General features: G+C 41.7%; 1 protein-coding gene across 1 annotated transcript; it reads left to right on the top strand.

Annotated features, from left to right (window-relative positions):
- The first annotated feature begins 2,586 nt into the window (after positions 1 to 2,586).
- ago1 (argonaute RISC component 1) lies at positions 2,587 to 20,532 on the top strand. Its single transcript, XM_068569635.1, has 19 exons — positions 2,587 to 2,993; positions 6,325 to 6,511; positions 8,743 to 8,863; positions 10,219 to 10,400; positions 10,955 to 11,091; positions 11,404 to 11,538; positions 11,619 to 11,706; positions 12,488 to 12,635; positions 12,773 to 12,892; positions 12,997 to 13,119; positions 13,267 to 13,400; positions 13,728 to 13,912; positions 14,044 to 14,203; positions 14,661 to 14,751; positions 16,227 to 16,421; positions 16,585 to 16,719; positions 16,816 to 16,917; positions 17,299 to 17,498; positions 17,877 to 20,532. The coding sequence occupies exons 1-19, from the start codon at positions 2,969 to 2,971 to the stop codon at positions 17,983 to 17,985; spliced, it is 2,577 nt and encodes an 858-aa protein (XP_068425736.1). The 5' UTR covers positions 2,587 to 2,968; the 3' UTR covers positions 17,986 to 20,532.
- The last annotated feature ends 247 nt before the right edge of the window (positions 20,533 to 20,779 follow it).

Consider the following 20,779-nt stretch of genomic DNA (forward strand, 5'->3'; position numbering starts at 1 on the left):
TTCCGCATTGGAGGGAAGTGACGTAACCACGCAGTGCCAACTTCCGGTTGGACGTTAGTAGATTTTCAAACTATTGGATGAATTTAACGTCCAAAAGAAATTAAAATGAGAAAAAAACACCATATAAAAAATACTGTCATGTATGTATTTGTATATACGTTACAAGTAAAACTATTGGGCTATAAAAATTATAAATGTACACCAAACTGTAATCTAGTCATGGTTTGCAGACCACGTTTTGGATGTATTTATAGTGTTACTAAGTTGTCAGTAATTGTTTGTAAATAGTTATGCGAAAATGTGAGGGTATCTGGCATTGCAATATATGTTTAATTATGTGTATGCCCCATGTTGCTGCTTGTTTTGTATTATACGAATAAGCTGCATTATTATCAACCACCACACAACAGGGCTTTTTTCTCTCTATTAAACCGTCATTGTTAACGTTAAAGATACAGATTAAAGATTCCTAGTCATTCTCTGGGTCTTGTCGTCGATTGAGATCAACTGCAACTCGCTGTTAATAAACCCAATATATATTATCCCAATGATGCGGTTTGCTTGTTTGTAAAAAAGTGCAAATTCAGTGTTTAAATATAAAAATCTCATATTAGTAATGCTGCAGAGTTAACCTACCAATATGAACACTACCAATATGTTTTGAATAAGCCAGCAATGAGAAATCATGTTAAATCTGTATTATACTGCCATATTTTATATAGATTAATGCAAAAATATTTACATTAAATGTATATGTAATACGTATTCACTGGAGACAACAGCAGTACCCTTATCCTGGTTTCTAAGTCTCAAGTCTCTCTGTATTTTGTTAACTTTTCTCTGTCACTTAGAAAAAGAAAGAAAGAAGAAACCCCAACCCTAAACTAGTGACGGAAACACTATTGAACACCACAACTAATGACGTTATTTAACTTAATGCACTTATGTATGTATGTTGGTGCTTGCAATCTCCAACTTCACCACTAGATGTCCCTAGGACTCACTTAGTTCCTTTCAACAAGGGATCTCTAACCTAACATAGACAGAACAGGACTTGCAACTCTGCAGTTACACTTACTAATCCTCAAATATTAGCACATTTACTGAAAACAAAACCAAAAATTGACAAAATACTATTTAGCAAAAATCACAATTTTTTGTTTTTTTTGTAAAATTCTGTGTTTGCATCAATTTCGACCAATATTTACACACTTAAATGGCATGCCAAGTACTTCCTGGAACTATCTGAAGTCTTTGTAAATCACTTGACAATCAAACATTTCGAAAGTTTGTTTTTATACAGCTCTGATAACTGTATAACATGAAGTGTTATGGGTCATATAATTACATATTGTATTATTGCATAATTAGTATCACTGACGTGTACATCAGTGATGTGGAAGTAGACTTTTACTCTTAGTTTGTCGGAAAATATATTAGAAATTTGCTAAATGTTCTTCTGAAATGTAATAAAATTAAAGTTGAGAGTATGAAAATACTTCTTTTACCCATGCACTTTGTACTTGAGTGTACTTTCCACCACTGCCTTACTCATATTTAATATATTCATATCCCATGTAGTTAGCCTTCTTTTTAAATACTAAAATAGGTATAATACAGGTGGATGTACTGTATGAATAATATGTGTAGTCAAATTTAAAGTTTACACAACAAACAAACAATATATTGGGGCCCAAAGTGTTCAAAGTACATACATTTGAAATAATTAAATATACAATATTATGAATTAATACTGAAATGATTGCTTGATTTATTGATTAATTAAAAAAAGGAAGGAATGAGGTTCATTGCTGTGGTCAAAAAGATTTAATTTCAGATATATTCTGATTAAGTTTATGAAAGTCCTCTGCCAACCAGGATTTGATGTCTTTTAGACTGCAATTGATGTTTATTAGTCTTTATTAAATCCTAGAGGGAGAATAATTATGTTAATTTCTTAAACATAACAATTAAAAGAGAGTTTATTTTTTGGGTAATCTAACCTAAGGGAACACAATATGTGGAGAAAAGTCAAGTACCCAACTTTTGGTAGCTGAGGATGACAATGTGTTGCCAGCTGAGCTCGGTGAGAGATCTGTTCGATAAATAGGAAGAGGATATCACCTCGGTCAAAAACAAGAAATGGAAAGTTTGGTCTCTCTATTTGTAACAAAATCACAATACATTAAATTATACAAAACGGATTTTGCCATTGAGATAAAAACAAAGGGTTAATAAAGACCCATGAAAAATCACACCAAGGAAGACATTTTCCAATTAAATAAGTTGAGTTTTAATATGTATTGAACTACTTCACTCTTTTGATGGTTATTTGTTGTGGGTGTATCTGCTATTACGTTGTGAATCCCTTGTTTCTTTATTAAACGTTAAATAGCTAGTCCTTACACTTGCTGCTGGCCATATTTGCATATCTGCAGTGCAGTTCCTCCTTCGACCTCTGGGGTGTGACAGCAAGTTCATCAACAGTTCCTTTGCACTTTCTAATGGCAAAGAAGAAGTTTTTTTTTTTTTTTAATTTTTTTGTTGGGGTGGGGGGTGTGAGGGAGTGAGGGGCTGGCCTTTTTTTGTTCCGCTGGAGAATCCTGCTTGAACGGTAGGCAGGAGCACACCACAGACTGACGAGAAACCCCAACGCTGCGAACAACTCGGCCAAATCACCGCCCCGCGGAGGAAGAAGACAGGTCCCGAAGAAGACGGCATCGGCCTCCAGCTCTCCCTCTATACTGCCTCCAGGGTCACGAGCCATCCGGCAGCTATCAGCCGTTAGCCTCGACTCCTCTGCGGGTCTGGGGGGGCTCTGGTAGGGGAGCGCTGAGAGAAGAAGAAGACTTCACGCCGAGAGGAGGGAGGGAGCTGGAGGTCTAAGACGCTCCAGCCTGAAGGGGCCGGCGGTTGGACCCGAGAACCCAGACAAGCTAGCTTGTGCCCGCGTAGCTAAGTGAATGGGATGGAGCCGGGACCGTCTGGCGAGGGTAGGTTTATTTCTTTATTACTTTAGTGGTTTTTAAACGGTATCAGTTGTGGCTGCTGCAAACACATATACTGCATTTTTTAGGGGGGAAACGGGGCTCAGTCAGGGGGGTGTAGAGAGGGACGCTGTGTGAGAACCCCGTCTGTTGCATCGCAACGAGATGGAGATGGAGGTGGAGGGCGCTCTCTGGTAGTCTGCATGCTCACCACTTTGTAGAGATGATTAAATCCCAGATGTATAACAGTAAACGAGCCTTTCGAGGTGCGCTGACGATGTCCTCGGCCATGCGTGGGGGCAGGGAGGTCGTGGGAATCAGGGTGAGGAGGGATGAGGTGAAGCCCGCCTTCAAGCAGCAGCAGCAGCAGCAGCACCACAGCAGCAGCTGCTGCAGCCCGCACACAGCAGACCGGCCTCCCTGCTCACTGACAGGTTGTGGATGCTCACACTGCTCTGGTGGTCTAAATTGTTTAACATCTGTACATTGCACATACATCCCAGGGACACAAATGTCCAACATCTGCAGGGATACGTTAATCATATATACACGTGGATCTTTTTTGAGACTTGGAAAGACTGAGAAGCATGTGCTGTGCATCGTATGTGGGGCTTCGAGCTGCACTCTTGAGATTTATTGCTAGTGCATATCAGTGCTGGTGCTGCTTATTTAGCAGATTGCTTGAAAGGCTGAGGTGTGGAAGCAACCAATTAAAACACAATCGTTGTGCCCAGGTCTAAAGTTCACTGATTGCGGAAAATCGTGAACCCTAGCATTCATAATCCAGCCTTGAGTCAGTCGTGTACTTTGGAAAGGCAGGGTTTATAAATGGAATGCTATTTCATTTATAGAAGAAGATGGTGAACTCATAGATTCAGTTAACTGTACCTCTTATTTGTACAAGTATGCCTGAGATTTAAATTATGTTGTCAATCCAGACACTGAACATGGAATTCAGTCGAATAGGCTTGTTTTGATTTTTTTGGGATGGAGGGGTAGAGGGGGGAGGGGAGAGGGTCCCGAGGGGCACCTCATCTCAAAGTCTGCTTTTGTGTTTGAAGTGTGATTATACAATGTGCTATTTTCTAAGATAAAGCTGATTGCCATGTTTAGCTCATGGTCAACAGCCAATTGTTCAGAGAGCAGAACTGTTTGGCCAAAACAATTAATGCATAATTGTCTGTTCCCTCTCATTCATGCACTTGGCCTGTTGTGCTCTCCTGATGAGAGACAGGGTCACCACTGTGTGTGTCATTTATGAGGCAATTTTTCAATTATTTTTCTTTCACTGAAGCTCAGTAGCGCTCATCCTTCATCATTTTCCACCTGAAAAACTTCTAATACCGCCAAAGTCAAAAATAAACTATTTAAAAGCGACACACTGAACCCAGAATGAAAAAGTGTTACCACCTAGTACTGAAATGCCTGAAGACGTTGTACCCCAAGTCTCGCCAAAGGATCATGAAATGAACCAAAACAAAGTGTACATGGACATGTTTCACCTTGATATGACTTGATAGTAGTCTTTTCCCATGTGACTGCTTAGTCTAACGGCTTGTTACGTCATTGTAGGCAGAAAGTTGTGAGCGTCTTGTTGTTGTGATGCGGCACCAAAAGCTCTGCTTTAAGGCTTACCGCCCAGGAAAGACGGCTATTGTCTTGGGATGTGTGAAAGCGGTGGCTCCGCTTCTCACCATCTGCCTTCACTGGCACGAGGGAGAAGTGTGTGTCATTGTGCGAATGCAACTCACTTGAGACGCTTGAGTCTTCTCTCTCTCTCTCTCTTTCTCTCTCTCACACACACACACATACACACACACACACACACACACACACACACACACACACACACACACACACAAGCTCTTCTGCGTCTGTGTTTGTGGTGTCTCTCCAAGTCGTTACAATGAAGCGTGATTCTACTCGCATCTTTCGGTGTTTCATGGTTGACGTTACTCTTCCTGAAAGTTGGGCATTTTCCAAAAGGCTTAGTGAGCATGTGATTGAGTGGTACATTGGACCCAAAGATTTTCATCCCAGCTATTTAAAGAAGGACTTTTCCAGTTTTTGGATCCACAGTGTAGTGTCCTCAGTGTAGTGACCAAAAAAGCCAAGGTCTCTTCAATATGACCACAGCGGCACCCTCCCACCTCCTCCAACAGACACACACACACAGACACAGGTCCCCTGATATCCATGACAATGCTGTGTTGCCGTGGTGTCTCCATGGTGAGGCTGGGAATGTAGAGGGGGCCCCCTCTGTTTGTGTGTATGTGGGTGTGTGTGTTCACCGTAGCAAGGGCGCTCCCTCTTATTCGTACACCCGTGTGTGTGTGTGTTTCTGTGTGTGTGTGTGTGTGTGTGTGTGTGTGTGTGTGTGTGTGTGTGTGTGTGTGTGTGTGTGTGTGTGAGACAGAGGAGCAGGGCAGCTGGGGTCTTTGTTGTGCTAGAAGGGCTGTTCTCTGGGGACCCAGAGGTTAGGGCACTGGGCCCCTCTCAGGCAGGAGTCACAGCTAACTTTACATCTAGCACCCAGTCCAGGACCCAGACCCCCTCTTCTCCTGACTGGCTCAGACTTGTTTTTAAGAAATGATGGTCACTAATCGGTGTATGCGGTGGGCTATTCGTTACTGCCTCTGCCAATGAAATGCATGCATTTTTTTCAGGCCTAGTTTGAACAAGCAAATGCTAAATTCAAACCACTAAAATATAACTGACACATGAAGTGTCTGTTGGATGAAGACAATTTCAGAAAGATCCATTTTTTGAAAGTGAAAAGATATTTAGGGCAACTCATGATTTTGTTTATTTATTTTATTTTTATTATCGATACAAAATCTGCACATTATATTTACAATGAATTTATCTATCAATTGGTCTATAAAATGTGGAAAATAAGGGTGGAGTATGCCGAATCCCAGAATCACAACGCTTTCGTTTTCTTCCCCTGCCATAACTTCTGTTTCTATCACCCTCCCTCTTCTTTCCCGTGTTCCTCCTCATTGTTGGTCTTTTATTTAACATTTTGCGTCTTTACCGATCCATTATGACCGTGTCTCTCTTTCCTATCCTCTCTTTCCTCTTTCTGTCTTCCTGTTCGTGCCACTCTCTCGGATGTCTACCTATTATCTTCCTCTTGGCCCCTGCCGATGCTTCCTTCCCAACTTCTTCCACATCCCTCGCCCTCATCGCCTTGGCCTCTGCTGCTCACAACCACTTCCTTTATCACCTCCTCACTTTTAACCGTTGTTTATCTCTTTTCTCATGCCTGGCTCTGAACCGCCTTCCCTTTGTCACTTGTCTTCATCAATGGCTCCTATATCTCCCGTCTGTCCAGAGCCCATGGAGGCCTACCCCCCACCCCTGGAGCAGGTGTTCCATGCCCCCCGCCGGCCAGGTATGGGTACCGTGGGCAAGCCCATTAAGCTGCTGGCCAACTACTTCGAGGTGGAGATCCCAAAGATTGACGTCTTTCACTATGAGGTGGACATTAAGCCTGACAAGTGCCCGCGGAGAGTCAACAGGTAATATGACGTGGCTCTACTGACACCTGGTGTTTCTTGTGTGCCTCGTCTGTGACGTCCCACATTAATCCAAACGATCAGTACTTGCCATTGTCACATATCATAAGTGGTTATTTGTTCTCTAGTGGTAGCAAGGTATGCATTTTAAGAAGTCAACAAGCAGCTGAAGTGTTTGCAGAATGAAACAAATTTTGAAATTGAATAGGGAAAGCCCAACAGTCACAGCAACAGCTACTTTTAGCATGAACAATGCAACAGGGATTTAAATGTAATTATTTTTATCAACGCATTTTTTTTTTACAAGTTGAATGCCATGTTTTTGTATGATGAAAATAATTTCAAAATAAACCGGCTGCAGCTTAAGCAGAGCTCCTCAACTCACAATAATGAGTTTCAGGTCTAAACAGACTAATTCACTTGCAGTGTAACTAGTTATAAAGTATGCATTTACTATCGTTTGGCCCATAACAGCCTTACATAGATTGTTTGCACAATCCATCGCTGTTGTGCAGGTAAACACCAGGATATTTGGTCATAAATGACACAAATTGGGGGCAAAAAAACTGAATCCTGTGACCTGCTTTTCACATTTTCAGGCAATGAAATGCATTTTCTGAACTAAAAAAGTCCATACGTCTGTGCAGAATCCGGCTAAAATGTTATGCCTTATCATGCATGGGTTTCACTTCATATTAAGCAGTAATAAAGATTCTCTTGCAGTAGCTGTGTCCGAGTCACCGGACTGGACAGATGGTGAAGTCAAAAGTGGCTTTAACTTAGCTGAGCCTTTCCTCATTATGCTGCTGAGTGGTCTTGAATCATTTGCTGTCTAATGCAGGGTACATTTAAAAGGATTGTGTCAAACGCATAAGTAATTTATTTGTAGACGTGTTTTAAGAATATCATTAGAAATAATAATCATACTGCAGGTAGCTTTACAATACAACGCAGGAGCCTACACTTTACAAGAAACTAGAACAAGAGCAATTTAAATGTTTAAATGACTGTGAAGAGGTGGTTTTCTTTTTAGTTCACTGTCAAACTATTCAGGCAAGCATGTAGCCACAACAACACCGTGCAGCCTGTTTTTAATGGCCCCCTTCATTTATTTTCTGCTTTAAAAACAAGAATGCCATTTTTCCTTTTCCTCTTCTCTCTGTGCTTTAGACTCACATTGTCAACAAGATACAACATGTGGTCTTTTGTGTGGAGTTGTGTCAGGTAGACAGGCTTAAAGCAGGAGTATTATGTAGGCCAACTCTGTTTTTTGAAAATGTTTAGGCTCTACCCCAATCCATTAGCTCTCAGGTTTACTGTCCCAGTGCTGCTGACTAATGGCCTTGGTCCGTTGGAGAATCATCAATACTCATTTAGAAAGATGTAACATGGTGAGATTATAATCAATCTAGGAAGCCCTAATAGATGGGCTGCGTTTTTTTCTGCTAGTTTACACATGTTGGGGAGCCATAGTTGTTGACAAGGTTGTTTAGATTTACACAACTTTAATGATAACGGCATTATTTTTGTTTTTGCTTATTTCCTCCAGGCTAATTACTTATTTCCCCCGCAAAACTGAAAAGAATAACTGATTGACATTATGTGCTTATCTGTTTTTGAACAGACCCAACTTAATACTAGTGGCCTCATGTCGCATTTGTTCTTTGATTGATTTGGCAAATCTTTGTGAAAAGCATAAAAGACAACTCTGGGAGAGTCCTTGAGCTTCACTGTCCTCCTAATTAGTAAGGGTAAGAACAGAAATGGAAACAAATCGATTACAAATACGTGGAACCTGAAATTCGAAGGAAGAATCCTTGAAAGTTACATGTGTTCGATGTACACCTGCTTTAACATTCAGAGAGGGTCTCTTTTGGTTTTACGGTTCAAGACAAAGGTTTTAAGAAGGCCTGCAAAGGTCAAGCCCTTTAACCTTTTTCTTTTCAGAACAACCCCCCATCCCCCACCCTTGTGTGAAGGCCAAGGCATCGTGCATTGAAAAGTGGGCCCCTGCCCACACCCTCATTCTTATTGTCCTTTCCTCCCCCCTGTGACCATGAGATATTGCACCGAACAGCTGCATCCTGCTTGATCAATATTCTTCTATCATCTTTAGAACTGCCCCTCCTCCCCACCTGATCAGGCGATGGGTTTAATTGGCAAAGCGGGGTCTCTTTCTTGTTTTTTGGTTAATGTTAATCCCATACTGTGTTTGTGTGTGTCGCTTCCAACAGGGAGGTGGTGGAATACATGGTGCAACACTTCAAGCCCCAGCTCTTTGGTGACAGGAAGCCAGTGTATGACGGCAAGAAGAACATCTACACGGTGCTAGCGCTTCCTATTGGGAGTGAGAAGGTAGATGTTTGAAGTTGTTTTGCTTTACTATGTCACACTGTGCTACTATCACCAACTAATTTTTCCTTAGAGATCAATGAAGTCAATCTTAAGCCCTATTGGAACAGGAGTTACACTGTTTTTCAAGGTTCGATGAAAAACACTAAATAGAAAACACTATTTATCTCCTGTAAAGCACTTATGTGTAACCCAGTATTCATAACAATAACAAACACTTACTGTATTATAGAAGACTAACTGTCTAGTTTGGGACTTCTATTTTTAATGTACATTTGAGAACCTTGATTTCTGTCTTCTAATTTAAAGGAATAGCGCTTATTCACTTACTTGCCGAGAGTCACATAATACATTAGTCCACAACCAGGCAGCAAACTTTTGTTCCGCAAGTGAAGGCAATGCAGTGTCTTAAAACTTGCATCTTCTTCAGTTTGTATGGAAGTCTGTGAGAAATCAACCCTACTTTTCACTTGATTTATTACCTCTGTAAACAATGTCAACATGAGTTTATAGTCTCAATCGTTAGTTTTAAGCCTTCTTCAATACAGCATGATGTTAATTTAGTAAATGATGGTCCATTTAGAGTAAAATAGAACATAATAACCTTCAAATATGGTAACTTGTTCTTTCATTGCAAAAAAGTCAAGATAATGATGGCAAAACCTGCCAAACTCAAGGCTTCAAAACGACATAATGACTATGCCCCCTTCTTGTTTACACTCCATGGCCACAGCCATTTAGCTTAGCATTAAACTCTGGAAACAGGGGGTAAGGGGGAAACCATGGCTCCATTCAAAGGGGTCTCCACTGTATGCATGGCAACTTCAGAGAAAAAGAGTCCAACAATTTTTTTTAACAGAATTATAAACAAGATATGTGTGAATATGTGAGCTCAAGCGGTGCTAGTAAGTGGATTTTGTTACTTTTAAAGATAACCTGGTGTCACAGCCAGGCTCTAAAATGGTGACAAAAACAGGAGAAATGTAGGTCAAAATAAGTCAAACAAACAAATGGATAGGAGGAAACTGTGAAGTCAGAACTGTAGCAGGCTGAAAATGTGCTACATGAATGTAAAAAAGTGCCGACACGGCAGTGTGGGGTGAGAGGAGCTCTACCAACCAAGGACTTTTGCTGTTTTTATGCATCGGGCACAACTGGCCCAGGTGTGTCCAATGCCACTGATTACTCTGCAATCAGGTCTGCAGCCCTGGAGACAGAAACCACAGATACAGCAGAGGAACCAAAAAAAGAGTTGTTGTTCTTCCTTCTCCTGCAGCCTTGTTGTTGTTCTTCCTTCTCCTGCAGCCTTGTTCTTTACCTCCCCTCTCCGTTACTGTCTTTTCTGTCTATTTCTCCAGGTAGATTTTGAGGTAACCATCCCAGGTGAGGGCAAAGATCGAATCTTCAAGGTGTCCATCCGTTGGCTGGCCAAAGTGTCATGGCGCCAGCTCCAGGAGACTCTGGTCAGCGGTCGGCTGCAGGTCCCCCTCGACTCGGTCCAAGCCCTGGATGTGGCCATGCGCCACCTGGCCTCTATGAGGTACACCCAGTTACATAAACACGCATACATACATACGACAGTCCCCCCTCCCACCTCACTTCTGTCAAATTGAGTTATATTCATGTACATCTTAAAAGGAGATTAGAAAACAATGCTTTTGCCAAGTTGTCAAAGTAACAGTGCAGCCGAGCAAAGTTAACTGGACTGTTCCACGCATACATCAGACCATCATAGCTCCAGGGGTCAGAGACACAAAACAAAGGTTGTTAGCTGAGAACCGTATGACTGTATCCACTAAACAATGCAGGGCAGGGGCATAACTATAACTCTATAAGCCATTTTGAGAAGTTTATTGGGAATGTTTCCCCGTCTTTTGTCTGTTTCAGATAAACACACCACTGTTCCTCTTAACTCCCATTTTAGTGTTTTTCCATTCCGGTTTCTTTTTTTTTCTCCTTTTCTCTCTTATTCTGAAGCCTCCTACATGAGATGATAGCTTTACTGAATATTTAGTCATGCTGAGGTCATGCTTTGTATTATGTCAAATCTTTTTGAACATTCATCATTTTCTCCTCCCCACATCCTCTAATTAGGTACACTCCAGTGGGCCGATCATTTTTCTCCCCACCTGAAGGATACTACCACCCACTGGGTGGGGGAAGGGAAGTCTGGTTTGGCTTCCATCAGTCTGTGCGCCCCGCCATGTGGAAGATGATGCTTAACATTGATGGTGAGTCACCAACTGACTGAGCGTCAGCCAGTGATCTCATTGTTTTTACTGACTTTGCATGACACAGAAACAGTGGGTCAGAAATGGGAAAGTCAAATTAATCTGAGACCAAAGATGACTTGAATTGTCATATACTATTTGATTCATAATTGAATCTTAAATAGCGACTTCTATTGGCTGATTAAAACGTTCTTTTGGCTCTGATAAATACCTTAAATGGTGACGCGAAGGCGAATAAAAGTTGCGGGCATCCATCAACCTTTTGTTAAGTTGCTCTTTATGTACATATTGCTGCCCTCTGTCTCCCCCTAGTGTCTGCCACTGCCTTCTACAAAGCCCAGCCTGTAATTGAGTTCATGTGTGAAGTTTTGGACATCCGCAATATTGATGAGCAGCCCAAGACTCTCACGGACTCCCAAAGGGTCCGCTTCACCAAGGAGATTAAAGGTGGGTTACTGGCCATTGCGAAACACACCATGATGAGGCCTCAACAAGGAAATAAATCTTCTCCTCCGCCTCCTCCTTAGGCCTGAAGGTGGAGGTGACTCACTGTGGCCAAATGAAGAGGAAGTATCGTGTATGCAATGTCACCCGACGACCAGCCAGCCACCAAACGTGAGCATGCAGACAGCATTGAATTTCATGACCAAATGCACTCATTGTTTATCTATGTTATTAGCATATCCACTGCATCTGAGGAACTATGTGGATTAGGCCAACTAGAGTGGCGGATTGTGGAAACAATGGAACAACAATCCTGTTCTCTGTAGTTACAGTTGCATGATTCGGATGTTTGAATAAATGAAAAGGAGAAATTCAGCAGTAGAACAGAATCTTTAACACTTGAGAAGACCTGTCTCCACAGTTGAAAGCCACACTTTTTTTAATGGATATTTCTTTTGCTTAAATGGCATCATTTAACGCTCACTCACTGGCCTTGACAATTGGGCCATTGACAGCCTCTTCCGCTTCCTCTCTTTATCTAACCAATTTTTTTTTGCACTTTTTTTGCACCTGGAACTCTCCTAGAGGAACTATATTAATCTCTAGTCCCTACTGTTCCTCAAAAGCTTCTCAATGATTTATTTTTAGTACCTAAATTATATTTGTTAAAATACTCAACAGATTGGAACTTTGTTTAAAAAAACAAAACATAGAGAATTGCTTGCTGAGTAAGCAACTGTTATGTTACTTTGGAGTCTTAAATGATTGTTATTTTAACATCAACCTGGATGAATCGGCAAGCTGGGCGCTGGCAAGAGGCGCATTATGATGATGGTGGCATTTGTCACTGATGCGCCACACACTCATGAACTCACAGGGGTGTATCCACCCAAAATCATTTCCTCATCCTTTTTACCAGCTCACAGCATAGTTCATGTTTCTTGTCTACCAGGTTTCCCCTCCAGCTCGAAAGTGGGCAGACAGTAGAATGTACAGTGGCCCAGTACTTCAAGCAGAAGTACAACCTGCAGCTAAAATACCCCCACCTACCCTGTTTACAGGTGGGGCAGGAGCAAAAGCACACCTACCTGCCTCTGGAGGTGAGTTAATCACTTGATTCAAATGTAAAAACACCATGTTCACTGACTTTAAAACAATTTTTGAGATCCAGGATTAATGTGATTATTGTAAATAACCAATATTAACGCCCCGATGATTCTGGGTTCACTCATTCCAGGTGTGTAACATTGTAGCAGGTCAGCGATGCATCAAGAAGCTGACAGATAATCAGACCTCCACCATGATCAAAGCCACAGCCCGCTCTGCACCCGACAGACAAGAGGAGATCAGCAGACTGGTGAGTTGTAGAGACAACTGGTGGAGGAGGAAGGCCCCATAGCGGATGTAACAAGGGTGTATTTGTGAATGTATGACGGATGGATGGTCTTTCTCTCTCCACAGATGAAGAATGCTAACTTCAACCTGGACCCCTACATCCAGGAGTTTGGGATCAAGGTGAAAGATGAAATGGCTGAGGTGACGGGTCGGGTGCTTCCTGCCCCTATCCTGCAGTATGGAGGACGGGTAAAACATGGTTCATTTACTATTTCACATATGATATATTTTTTTTAGATATGATGGAAAGGCACACTCCAAACAAAAAATCCTTAATTTGCACGCAGGCACGCACACTTTTAGTTTCAAACTCTTTTCCGATCCTCTGTTCCACAGAACCGTGCGATAGCAACCCCCAACCAGGGCGTGTGGGACATGAGAGGGAAGCAGTTTTATAACGGCATCGAGATCAAAGTGTGGGCGATTGCCTGCTTCGCCCCCCAAAAACAGTGCAGAGAGGAGGTGCTCAAGTAAGTACTAATGAGCAGTAACAGCTGCAATACATTTATTTTGGGAGAATAAAATAAAAAACATAAAAATCCCCCAAAAATTCTTTGGCTGTTTTGCATTTATTATTGGTAAGTCATTAGGTTCATTTAAAATGTAGCTGCTAGTAAGAGACAAAGAAAAAGTGTATCCACAATGCTATATTCCACCTATATTTGGCATCTCAAACACAATGATTAATTTCTTTACAATATCATTAATAATGTTTCCTGATGACACGGCAGAGATACAGTGCAAAGTATGAAAAGCGTTAGCTTGATGAATTGTCTCAACGACTCTTTTTCTTTCAGGAACTTCACAGACCAGTTGCGTAAAATCTCAAAGGATGCCGGGATGCCGATTCAAGGTCAACCATGTTTCTGTAAATACGCCCAGGGAGCGGACAGCGTGGAGCCCATGTTCAGACACCTGAAGAACACCTACTCTGGACTGCAGCTCATCATCGTCATCCTGCCAGGAAAAACTCCCGTCTATGGTCGGCGGTGTCATTTTCTCTTCTTGAATATACATCCTCAAGAGGCATCAAGTTCAACTCCACACGTTGTTGCCTCTGACCTTTAGCATTAGTGTGATCTTCATGTTCCATTTTCAAACTATCCCCTTTAGCCGAGGTAAAGCGTGTGGGAGACACCCTCCTGGGCATGGCCACGCAGTGCGTCCAGGTGAAGAACGTGGTGAAGACGTCCCCTCAGACGCTCTCCAACCTCTGCCTCAAGATCAATGTGAAGCTGGGAGGCATCAACAACATCCTGGTGCCTCACCAACGGTGAGCTTTTGTTTGGGCTGCTTTTCAACTAGTTCAACACATTTTTGGCGGGAGGACCACAGTGAAAATGTGTGTGTGTGTGTGTGTGTGTGTGTGTATGTATGTATGTATGTATGTATGTATGTATGTATGTATGTATATATATATATGTATATGTATATATATATATTATACACACACACACACACACACACACACACACACACACACACACACACACACACACACACACACACACACACACACACACACACAAACAAACAGGTGTTTGACCTTTATGTAACCCCATGGCAGATGACTGCCACAGGTCCATATAAGACCTGGGATTGCAGTTTTTCCCATACATGTCACTGTTAAACCATAGAATTTTCATCTTAAAAAGTTTATTCCATGTTTATGAATCTATCTGACATTCCCTGAGAGCGAGTGTCATTTGCATCTCCTCCTCCACTCTCAGGTCAGCAGTGTTCCAGCAGCCGGTTATCTTCCTAGGAGCAGATGTCACACACCCCCCTGCTGGAGACGGCAAGAAGCCCTCCATTACTGCTGTAAGTCTCAGAAATAACAGTGGCCATAATAAGAGGAACAGCAGCTTATAGATTCCAACAAGTCAAAGTAATTGATTCCTACATTTCACAGAATGCATGGCTGACTGGCAGGTTAAGTTTGTGTTGGACATGTGCAGCAGCTCTGTGTCAGCTCCAACATTCAGACAGCTAAAAGTGGAAATATATCTGGTGAATAGTTGCCTTCAAGAATTTGTTTCAAAAATCTTTTTGTGTTATCCATTTGTAAGTATAGAAAATATATCTAAATACGTTTTTAGAATTGTCAGTGTGGCTTATCTAATGGCAGTGCATTATCCTATGTTGGCACTCCTTCTTTTTTTTAAATAAAAAAGATTATGTAAATAGTGCAAATGACCTCAAGATGTTAAAACTGCAAACGCACATGTTCGTGGTTGCTTGGTGACAGTGCCACTGTGTGACGGTGGTGCACAGCGATGCTGGTGAAAGAAAAATCCTACAGCCATGAAACGTACATTTGAGGCAGAAGAGCTTTAACAGCTTTTTAATCTTTAACAGTGCCATTACATTCTGCTCATATTTAAGTATTTATCATTTATACACAACAGAAATGGGAAAATAATCTGATTTCTTTTGACTGTTTGATGGATGAATCTGAACAGATTAATTCATCTCCTTGAGCTCTGGTAACTTTGGATGGACATTTGTGATTCATTTTTTTGTAATCATTTTCTGTAAAACATCATTAATAAACCCCTAATTTATAGTAAAGTAATGATATACCCTTTAAGGCAATTCATAAGACTTAACAAGCAATTAAACCTGAAGGACTGTCAAGGTGCTTCGTTTTTTTTCTTTTTTGAATCGCATTAATTTAGTTGCAATGTCCTGCTTTTAAAAGTCCATTTCCTGAGAAATTGCATTAAATCTGACTTTTTGTTAAGGCAATAAAAGGCTCACCGCGAATAAAAGAATAGCAGTTTTAAAAGGGGTCAGGGAGGGAAACAAATGGCTCATCTCTGACTCACATTAAAAAAGGAAATGACGTCAGCCCCCGTCCGCCCTAGACCTCGGCTCAGCTGTAGTTGGCTGTGTTGTTGCCTAGCAATTATGACAAACGCAGGAGTCACACACAGACAGGAAGGGAGAGGAGAGTGGGTCTGTCTGGTTCCTCTCAACGGTGGAGAAAACTGGTTTAAAAATGATGATTGTAGTGCAGTCGAAGGATTTGAGGGAAGAAAAAGAAAAGGCTGATGAATAGCCTCCCACACTTCCCAGTGGCGGCCTATAGGGGGTGCTAACATACAAATGTGCGCATTGGGACCAATGAGTGGTAACGGTGGATTGAGGTGGAGTCAACTAACGTGGTTTTCTTTGTTTCATTGTCATACATTTGATAGATGGCTCAATGTAACCTTATCATATGCACACATGCCATCAAGCCCAACAGTGTTCCCTGTTCAACTCTGTCACTTCCTTCCTCCCGTCTCCTCCAGGTGGTAGGCAGTATGGATGCTCATCCCAGCAGATACTGTGCTACAGTTCGAGTCCAGAGGCCCAGGCAGGAGATTATTGAAGATTTGTCGTACATGGTGCGCGAACTGTTAATTCAATTCTACAAGTCAACCCGATTCAAGCCCACCAGGATCATTTTCTACAGAGATGGTGTTCCTGAGGGACAGTTGCCACAGGTATGTTGAAACTGATGACTGATATAGTAGACTCAATGGATTGTCCTAAATATGTAAAATTGCCTCATTCCTTGTCACCTCATTTGTTTTTAGCAAGAAGCATTTTTCTCTAAAACTGATTAATTCATAGTTGGTGCTCAAAAAACAATGTTCTGGTGTGCAGATTCTCCACTATGAGCTCCTGGCCATCAGAGATGCATGCATCAAGCTGGAAAAAGACTATCAACCAGGCATCACCTACATCGTGGTGCAGAAACGCCACCACACACGCCTCTTCTGTGCTGACAAGTCTGAAAGGGTGCGCTTTCTACTTTCTTACACATTTTTAATAAGTGTTTCTCTTTTCATAGTGATGTGTTTTGATATGGGTAATGATATTTTTTGTGTGTGCTAGATTGGGAAGAGTGGAAATATTCCTGCAGGGACTACAGTGGACACCAGCATCACTCATCCCTTTGAGTTTGACTTCTACCTGTGCAGCCACGCGGGCATACAGGTAATATTGACAGAAGAAACATGTTTTAGTGTTTTTAAAACCCTTAAAGAGATGGTTATATATTTATATATACCTTATTTAATCCCAAGGGAAATTTGTTTGTGACAGCAGCAAGCATGTTAGATACTAAACAAACATATTCAGTATGGGAAATACTCAATATATACAATGTAATAGTAGAGCAGAACATTCATTTAAGAAAATTTCATCATAAAGAAGATACAAGTATACACAGGGAAAAAGGTGCTAGGATTATTTATTATTCAATTGAGGGAGCATCTGGCCAGAGGTGATTTTGATTGATGAAGGTCTCTAATCTCAGTACTATTGTAAATACATTTGAATTTCATCTAATTTTTATTTCCTTCCCTCTGTCTCCAGGGTACAAGCCGGCCGTCTCATTACTACGTCTTATGGGATGACAATCGTTTCACGGCTGATGAGTTGCAGATTCTAACCTACCAGTTGTGCCACACTTACGTGCGCTGTACCCGCTCAGTCTCCATCCCCGCGCCAGCCTACTACGCCCGTCTTGTGGCCTTCCGTGCCCGCTACCATCTGGTGGACAAAGAACATGACAGGTGAGTGTGGTGGTGAAAGACAATGCTTGTGACGCTGCTTTTGGTCCCCTACACTTTTACACCCGACAGTGAAAAAATCTAAAATATTTTTGTTATGTAAATTAAAGTCTGACGTAGGCTTTCCTCATTATCATTAAAATATTTAAAACACATTTACTTACATTATCACAAATATATAAGCTATAAAGTACACCTGTCCTAATATACCTGCTCTGCGACACTGTCTGCATATAAAGTGACCCCAAGTTTGAGAGACGGTGCTATTAAGAGGGAATGTATAGCAAGCTTGAAGGATGCTCACTCTGTCCGCCTTTATTTCGCAAATGAAGTGTGACTGATCTTTGCTCTGCAACTTCTCTCCCTGTCATCTCTCTGTAGTGGAGAGGGCAGCCATGTCTCTGGTCAGAGCAACGGTCGGGACCCTCAGGCGCTGGCCAAAGCTGTTCAGATTCACCACGACACCTTGAGGACCATGTACTTCGCCTGAGCTACAATAACCATCAACCCCCTCCCTCCTCATTTCTACCTGAGTGGGCACACAGCCCACCACCACCTCATCCCCATTCCTTTATTCCAAATGACTGCCCACCAAACAGACTCTCCAGACCTGCCAGTCATTCACCCAAATTCTACAAAGGCCCTTCGCCTGTAAAACACAGGCAGACTCTACAGCCTCATGCACTCAAAACGGTTTTGATTATTATTGTTATTATTATTTTTTCTTCACCAGGACTGTTGCTCTTCTTATGTTGAATATTTTTTTTATGTTGGTATTATGTAATTGTATTGTACACTACCTTCACACTCTGTGAATTGTAAGTCAGTATGCAATACGGAAGGGAGAAAAAACAGGCGAAAAAAAAGAATCACACTTTTTTAACTGCCACCACGATGCTGCCTCTTTACCCATCCGAATTGCCGGATGCCAGTGTTCCAAGGCCCTTGTACGGATCCTCCAGAGGGGTGGTACTAGGCACGCACACCTGCAAGTATCATGTTTTTTAATGTTTTATCTGTTTGTTTTTTTAACTGTCTTGAGGAGTCTGAGGTATGGTACATTAGCACTTAGTGTTAGCGTGTAGGTGCCACCAGTCCTGCACATAAGAGTTTGTTAGAACATGTGATAACATGCAAGGCTAGCCCTCTGGTTTTTATATTAGCAGAAACAAAAAAAGCAGGTGTAGCATATCGTAGACACAGGAGAGAAGTCCTGCAGCACACTCTGTGCTGGTTGGTCAGTCCCTTAGAGATTTAGCCTATAGAGGAGGCAAGCTTACCATAATGATAGAGGGACCATTTGCAGAAAGTTTATCAAATATACTTGCACCCCATGCACCTAAACCAGCATTATAACCAGCCAAAAGGGATGCCAACCAATGGAAAAGGGGCACTTAAACAGGAAGATAATCTTTCATTTCTGTATGCGTTGCTCTTTTAGTATTTACAAGGCACTTTTAAAAAAAATTGACTTATTAATTTGTTTTACTTCCAAATAGTTCAATAGAGTTGTTCGTCCTGAAGCTAGACACCCACACCTGCATAGCTTTCCAAACTAATAGGTAACTAAGGCAATAGGTAAGGTCAACACTCTTCTGTCGATTTGAATGCAGGCAAATATGAAGTCTGCGATTTACTTCAGTGCTGCAAAGCTGAACTCGCGTTCAGCAAATTGACCTTGCACCGATCATTCTGCACATTCCAACATGTATCAGTGGAGGTGACACCACACAATGCACTCAACTTTCCCACGCAGACTTCCTTGCGTACCAAAACATACACACACCTATCTCGGTTTTTACTTTTCACAAAACTCTTCCCTCTGCAGGCATTTACAACTCATAGCCTGAATAGCAGAAGCACACACATATAGCTGCTCTCTCCGTCTCTTTCTAAGCATATAGAGACCAACCTCTTCAAATGCACTTGTTCCCTTATTTCCCTCCAAAGCCAAACTATCACTTGTCACTCTTTCCATTGTCACCTTGTATTCTTACCGTCTATCCTCACTTTTAGCGTAACACACCTGCAGCATCCCCTGCCCCAGTCCCCTAGCTTGTGTTAGCCAATACCCATTGGTGCTCTGTGTGCATGGGCTGCACAGATAGGGGATTGCTACTTTGGACAGGGTGGGCCACTAGTACTACTACTTAATATGCCCTGCCTTTACATCTAGTCACTTTCTGGATGGAGGAAAAAAAATGCATGTAATTATTTTTTATGTCTGGATATTCTGAGCCACCTTATTTTGGTTTCCTTAGAGGTAGGAGCCTTGCGCTCGCTCTGCCTGTTGGACGTTTTTCCTCAATTGTGTAATGGTTATAAGACTTTTTCTTTGTCATTATTATTATGAATATTATGACTAGTGTCAGAGTGCATCCTCAAGAGGGCACTGTGGAGACGGTCTCACAATTCCACCTCAGTTGCCCTTTCAGCGCCTCAAATCTCGTCTGACGATCAAAGCCCCTTTGAGCTGAAAGAGATAAAAAGATGAGTTTGATTTTTAAATCATGTTTATTAACTTGCATAATCAAAACGCCTTTGTACACCGTTTTACTGATCAGTCATTGTGTCCAAGGTCATTTGTATATATAAATATATAATATTAACCTGTTATGTATTTGGCTCACCAGTTGCCAGGCCTTTCACAGTTGGGGCCAATGTTTTACCCCTCATTCTGTGCTTTAAAAAAAAGAGAAGAAAATCAGTCTTGGGGCATTTCCCAGTATCACTGAAACCAGATGCAGTTCTTCACTCACTGAAGTCACAAAGCACCTTGCAAAGGGGGAAGACGAAATGGCAGTCACCCTGGTAATGCATCATGTGGATACCGTAGAGTTCGCTCCTCTCCACACAGCCTCACTGTCTGACTAAGCAATATTGAAGCCACTGATCAAGAACAGTCCTTGTCATAGCACTTCCCAATAGATTTGAATGAAAGGACATGGAAGCATATTATTTTGGCTCTGTATGTGATAGTATGGGAACTCTGTTGGGGGTGGGTTATTTTTTAAAGAAAATAAAATTGTTTTTATTACTCCTGTGTATTGTTTTTTTTCCCTTTTACTTGTAACTTGTAATAATGGCTCGACTTTTTAGTTAGATCTACATATCAAAAAGTATGGTCAAGTCACAACAGACAATACAATGGAACTCACACATGTTGCATTAAAACAGATTTATAGATAATACTAATCCATAGAGTTTGACGTTTTAAAAATGACATTGTGTCCACTGATGTGTTCACGGGGTTGTAAACAGAGGGTTACCTCTGGACGAAGGCG

The sequence above is a fragment of the Clinocottus analis genome, unplaced genomic scaffold, assembly GCF_023055335.1.
Source record: "Clinocottus analis isolate CAN_PGR_092001 unplaced genomic scaffold, fCliAna1.0.p SCAF_9, whole genome shotgun sequence".
Lineage (NCBI taxonomy): Eukaryota > Metazoa > Chordata > Actinopteri > Perciformes > Cottidae > Clinocottus > Clinocottus analis.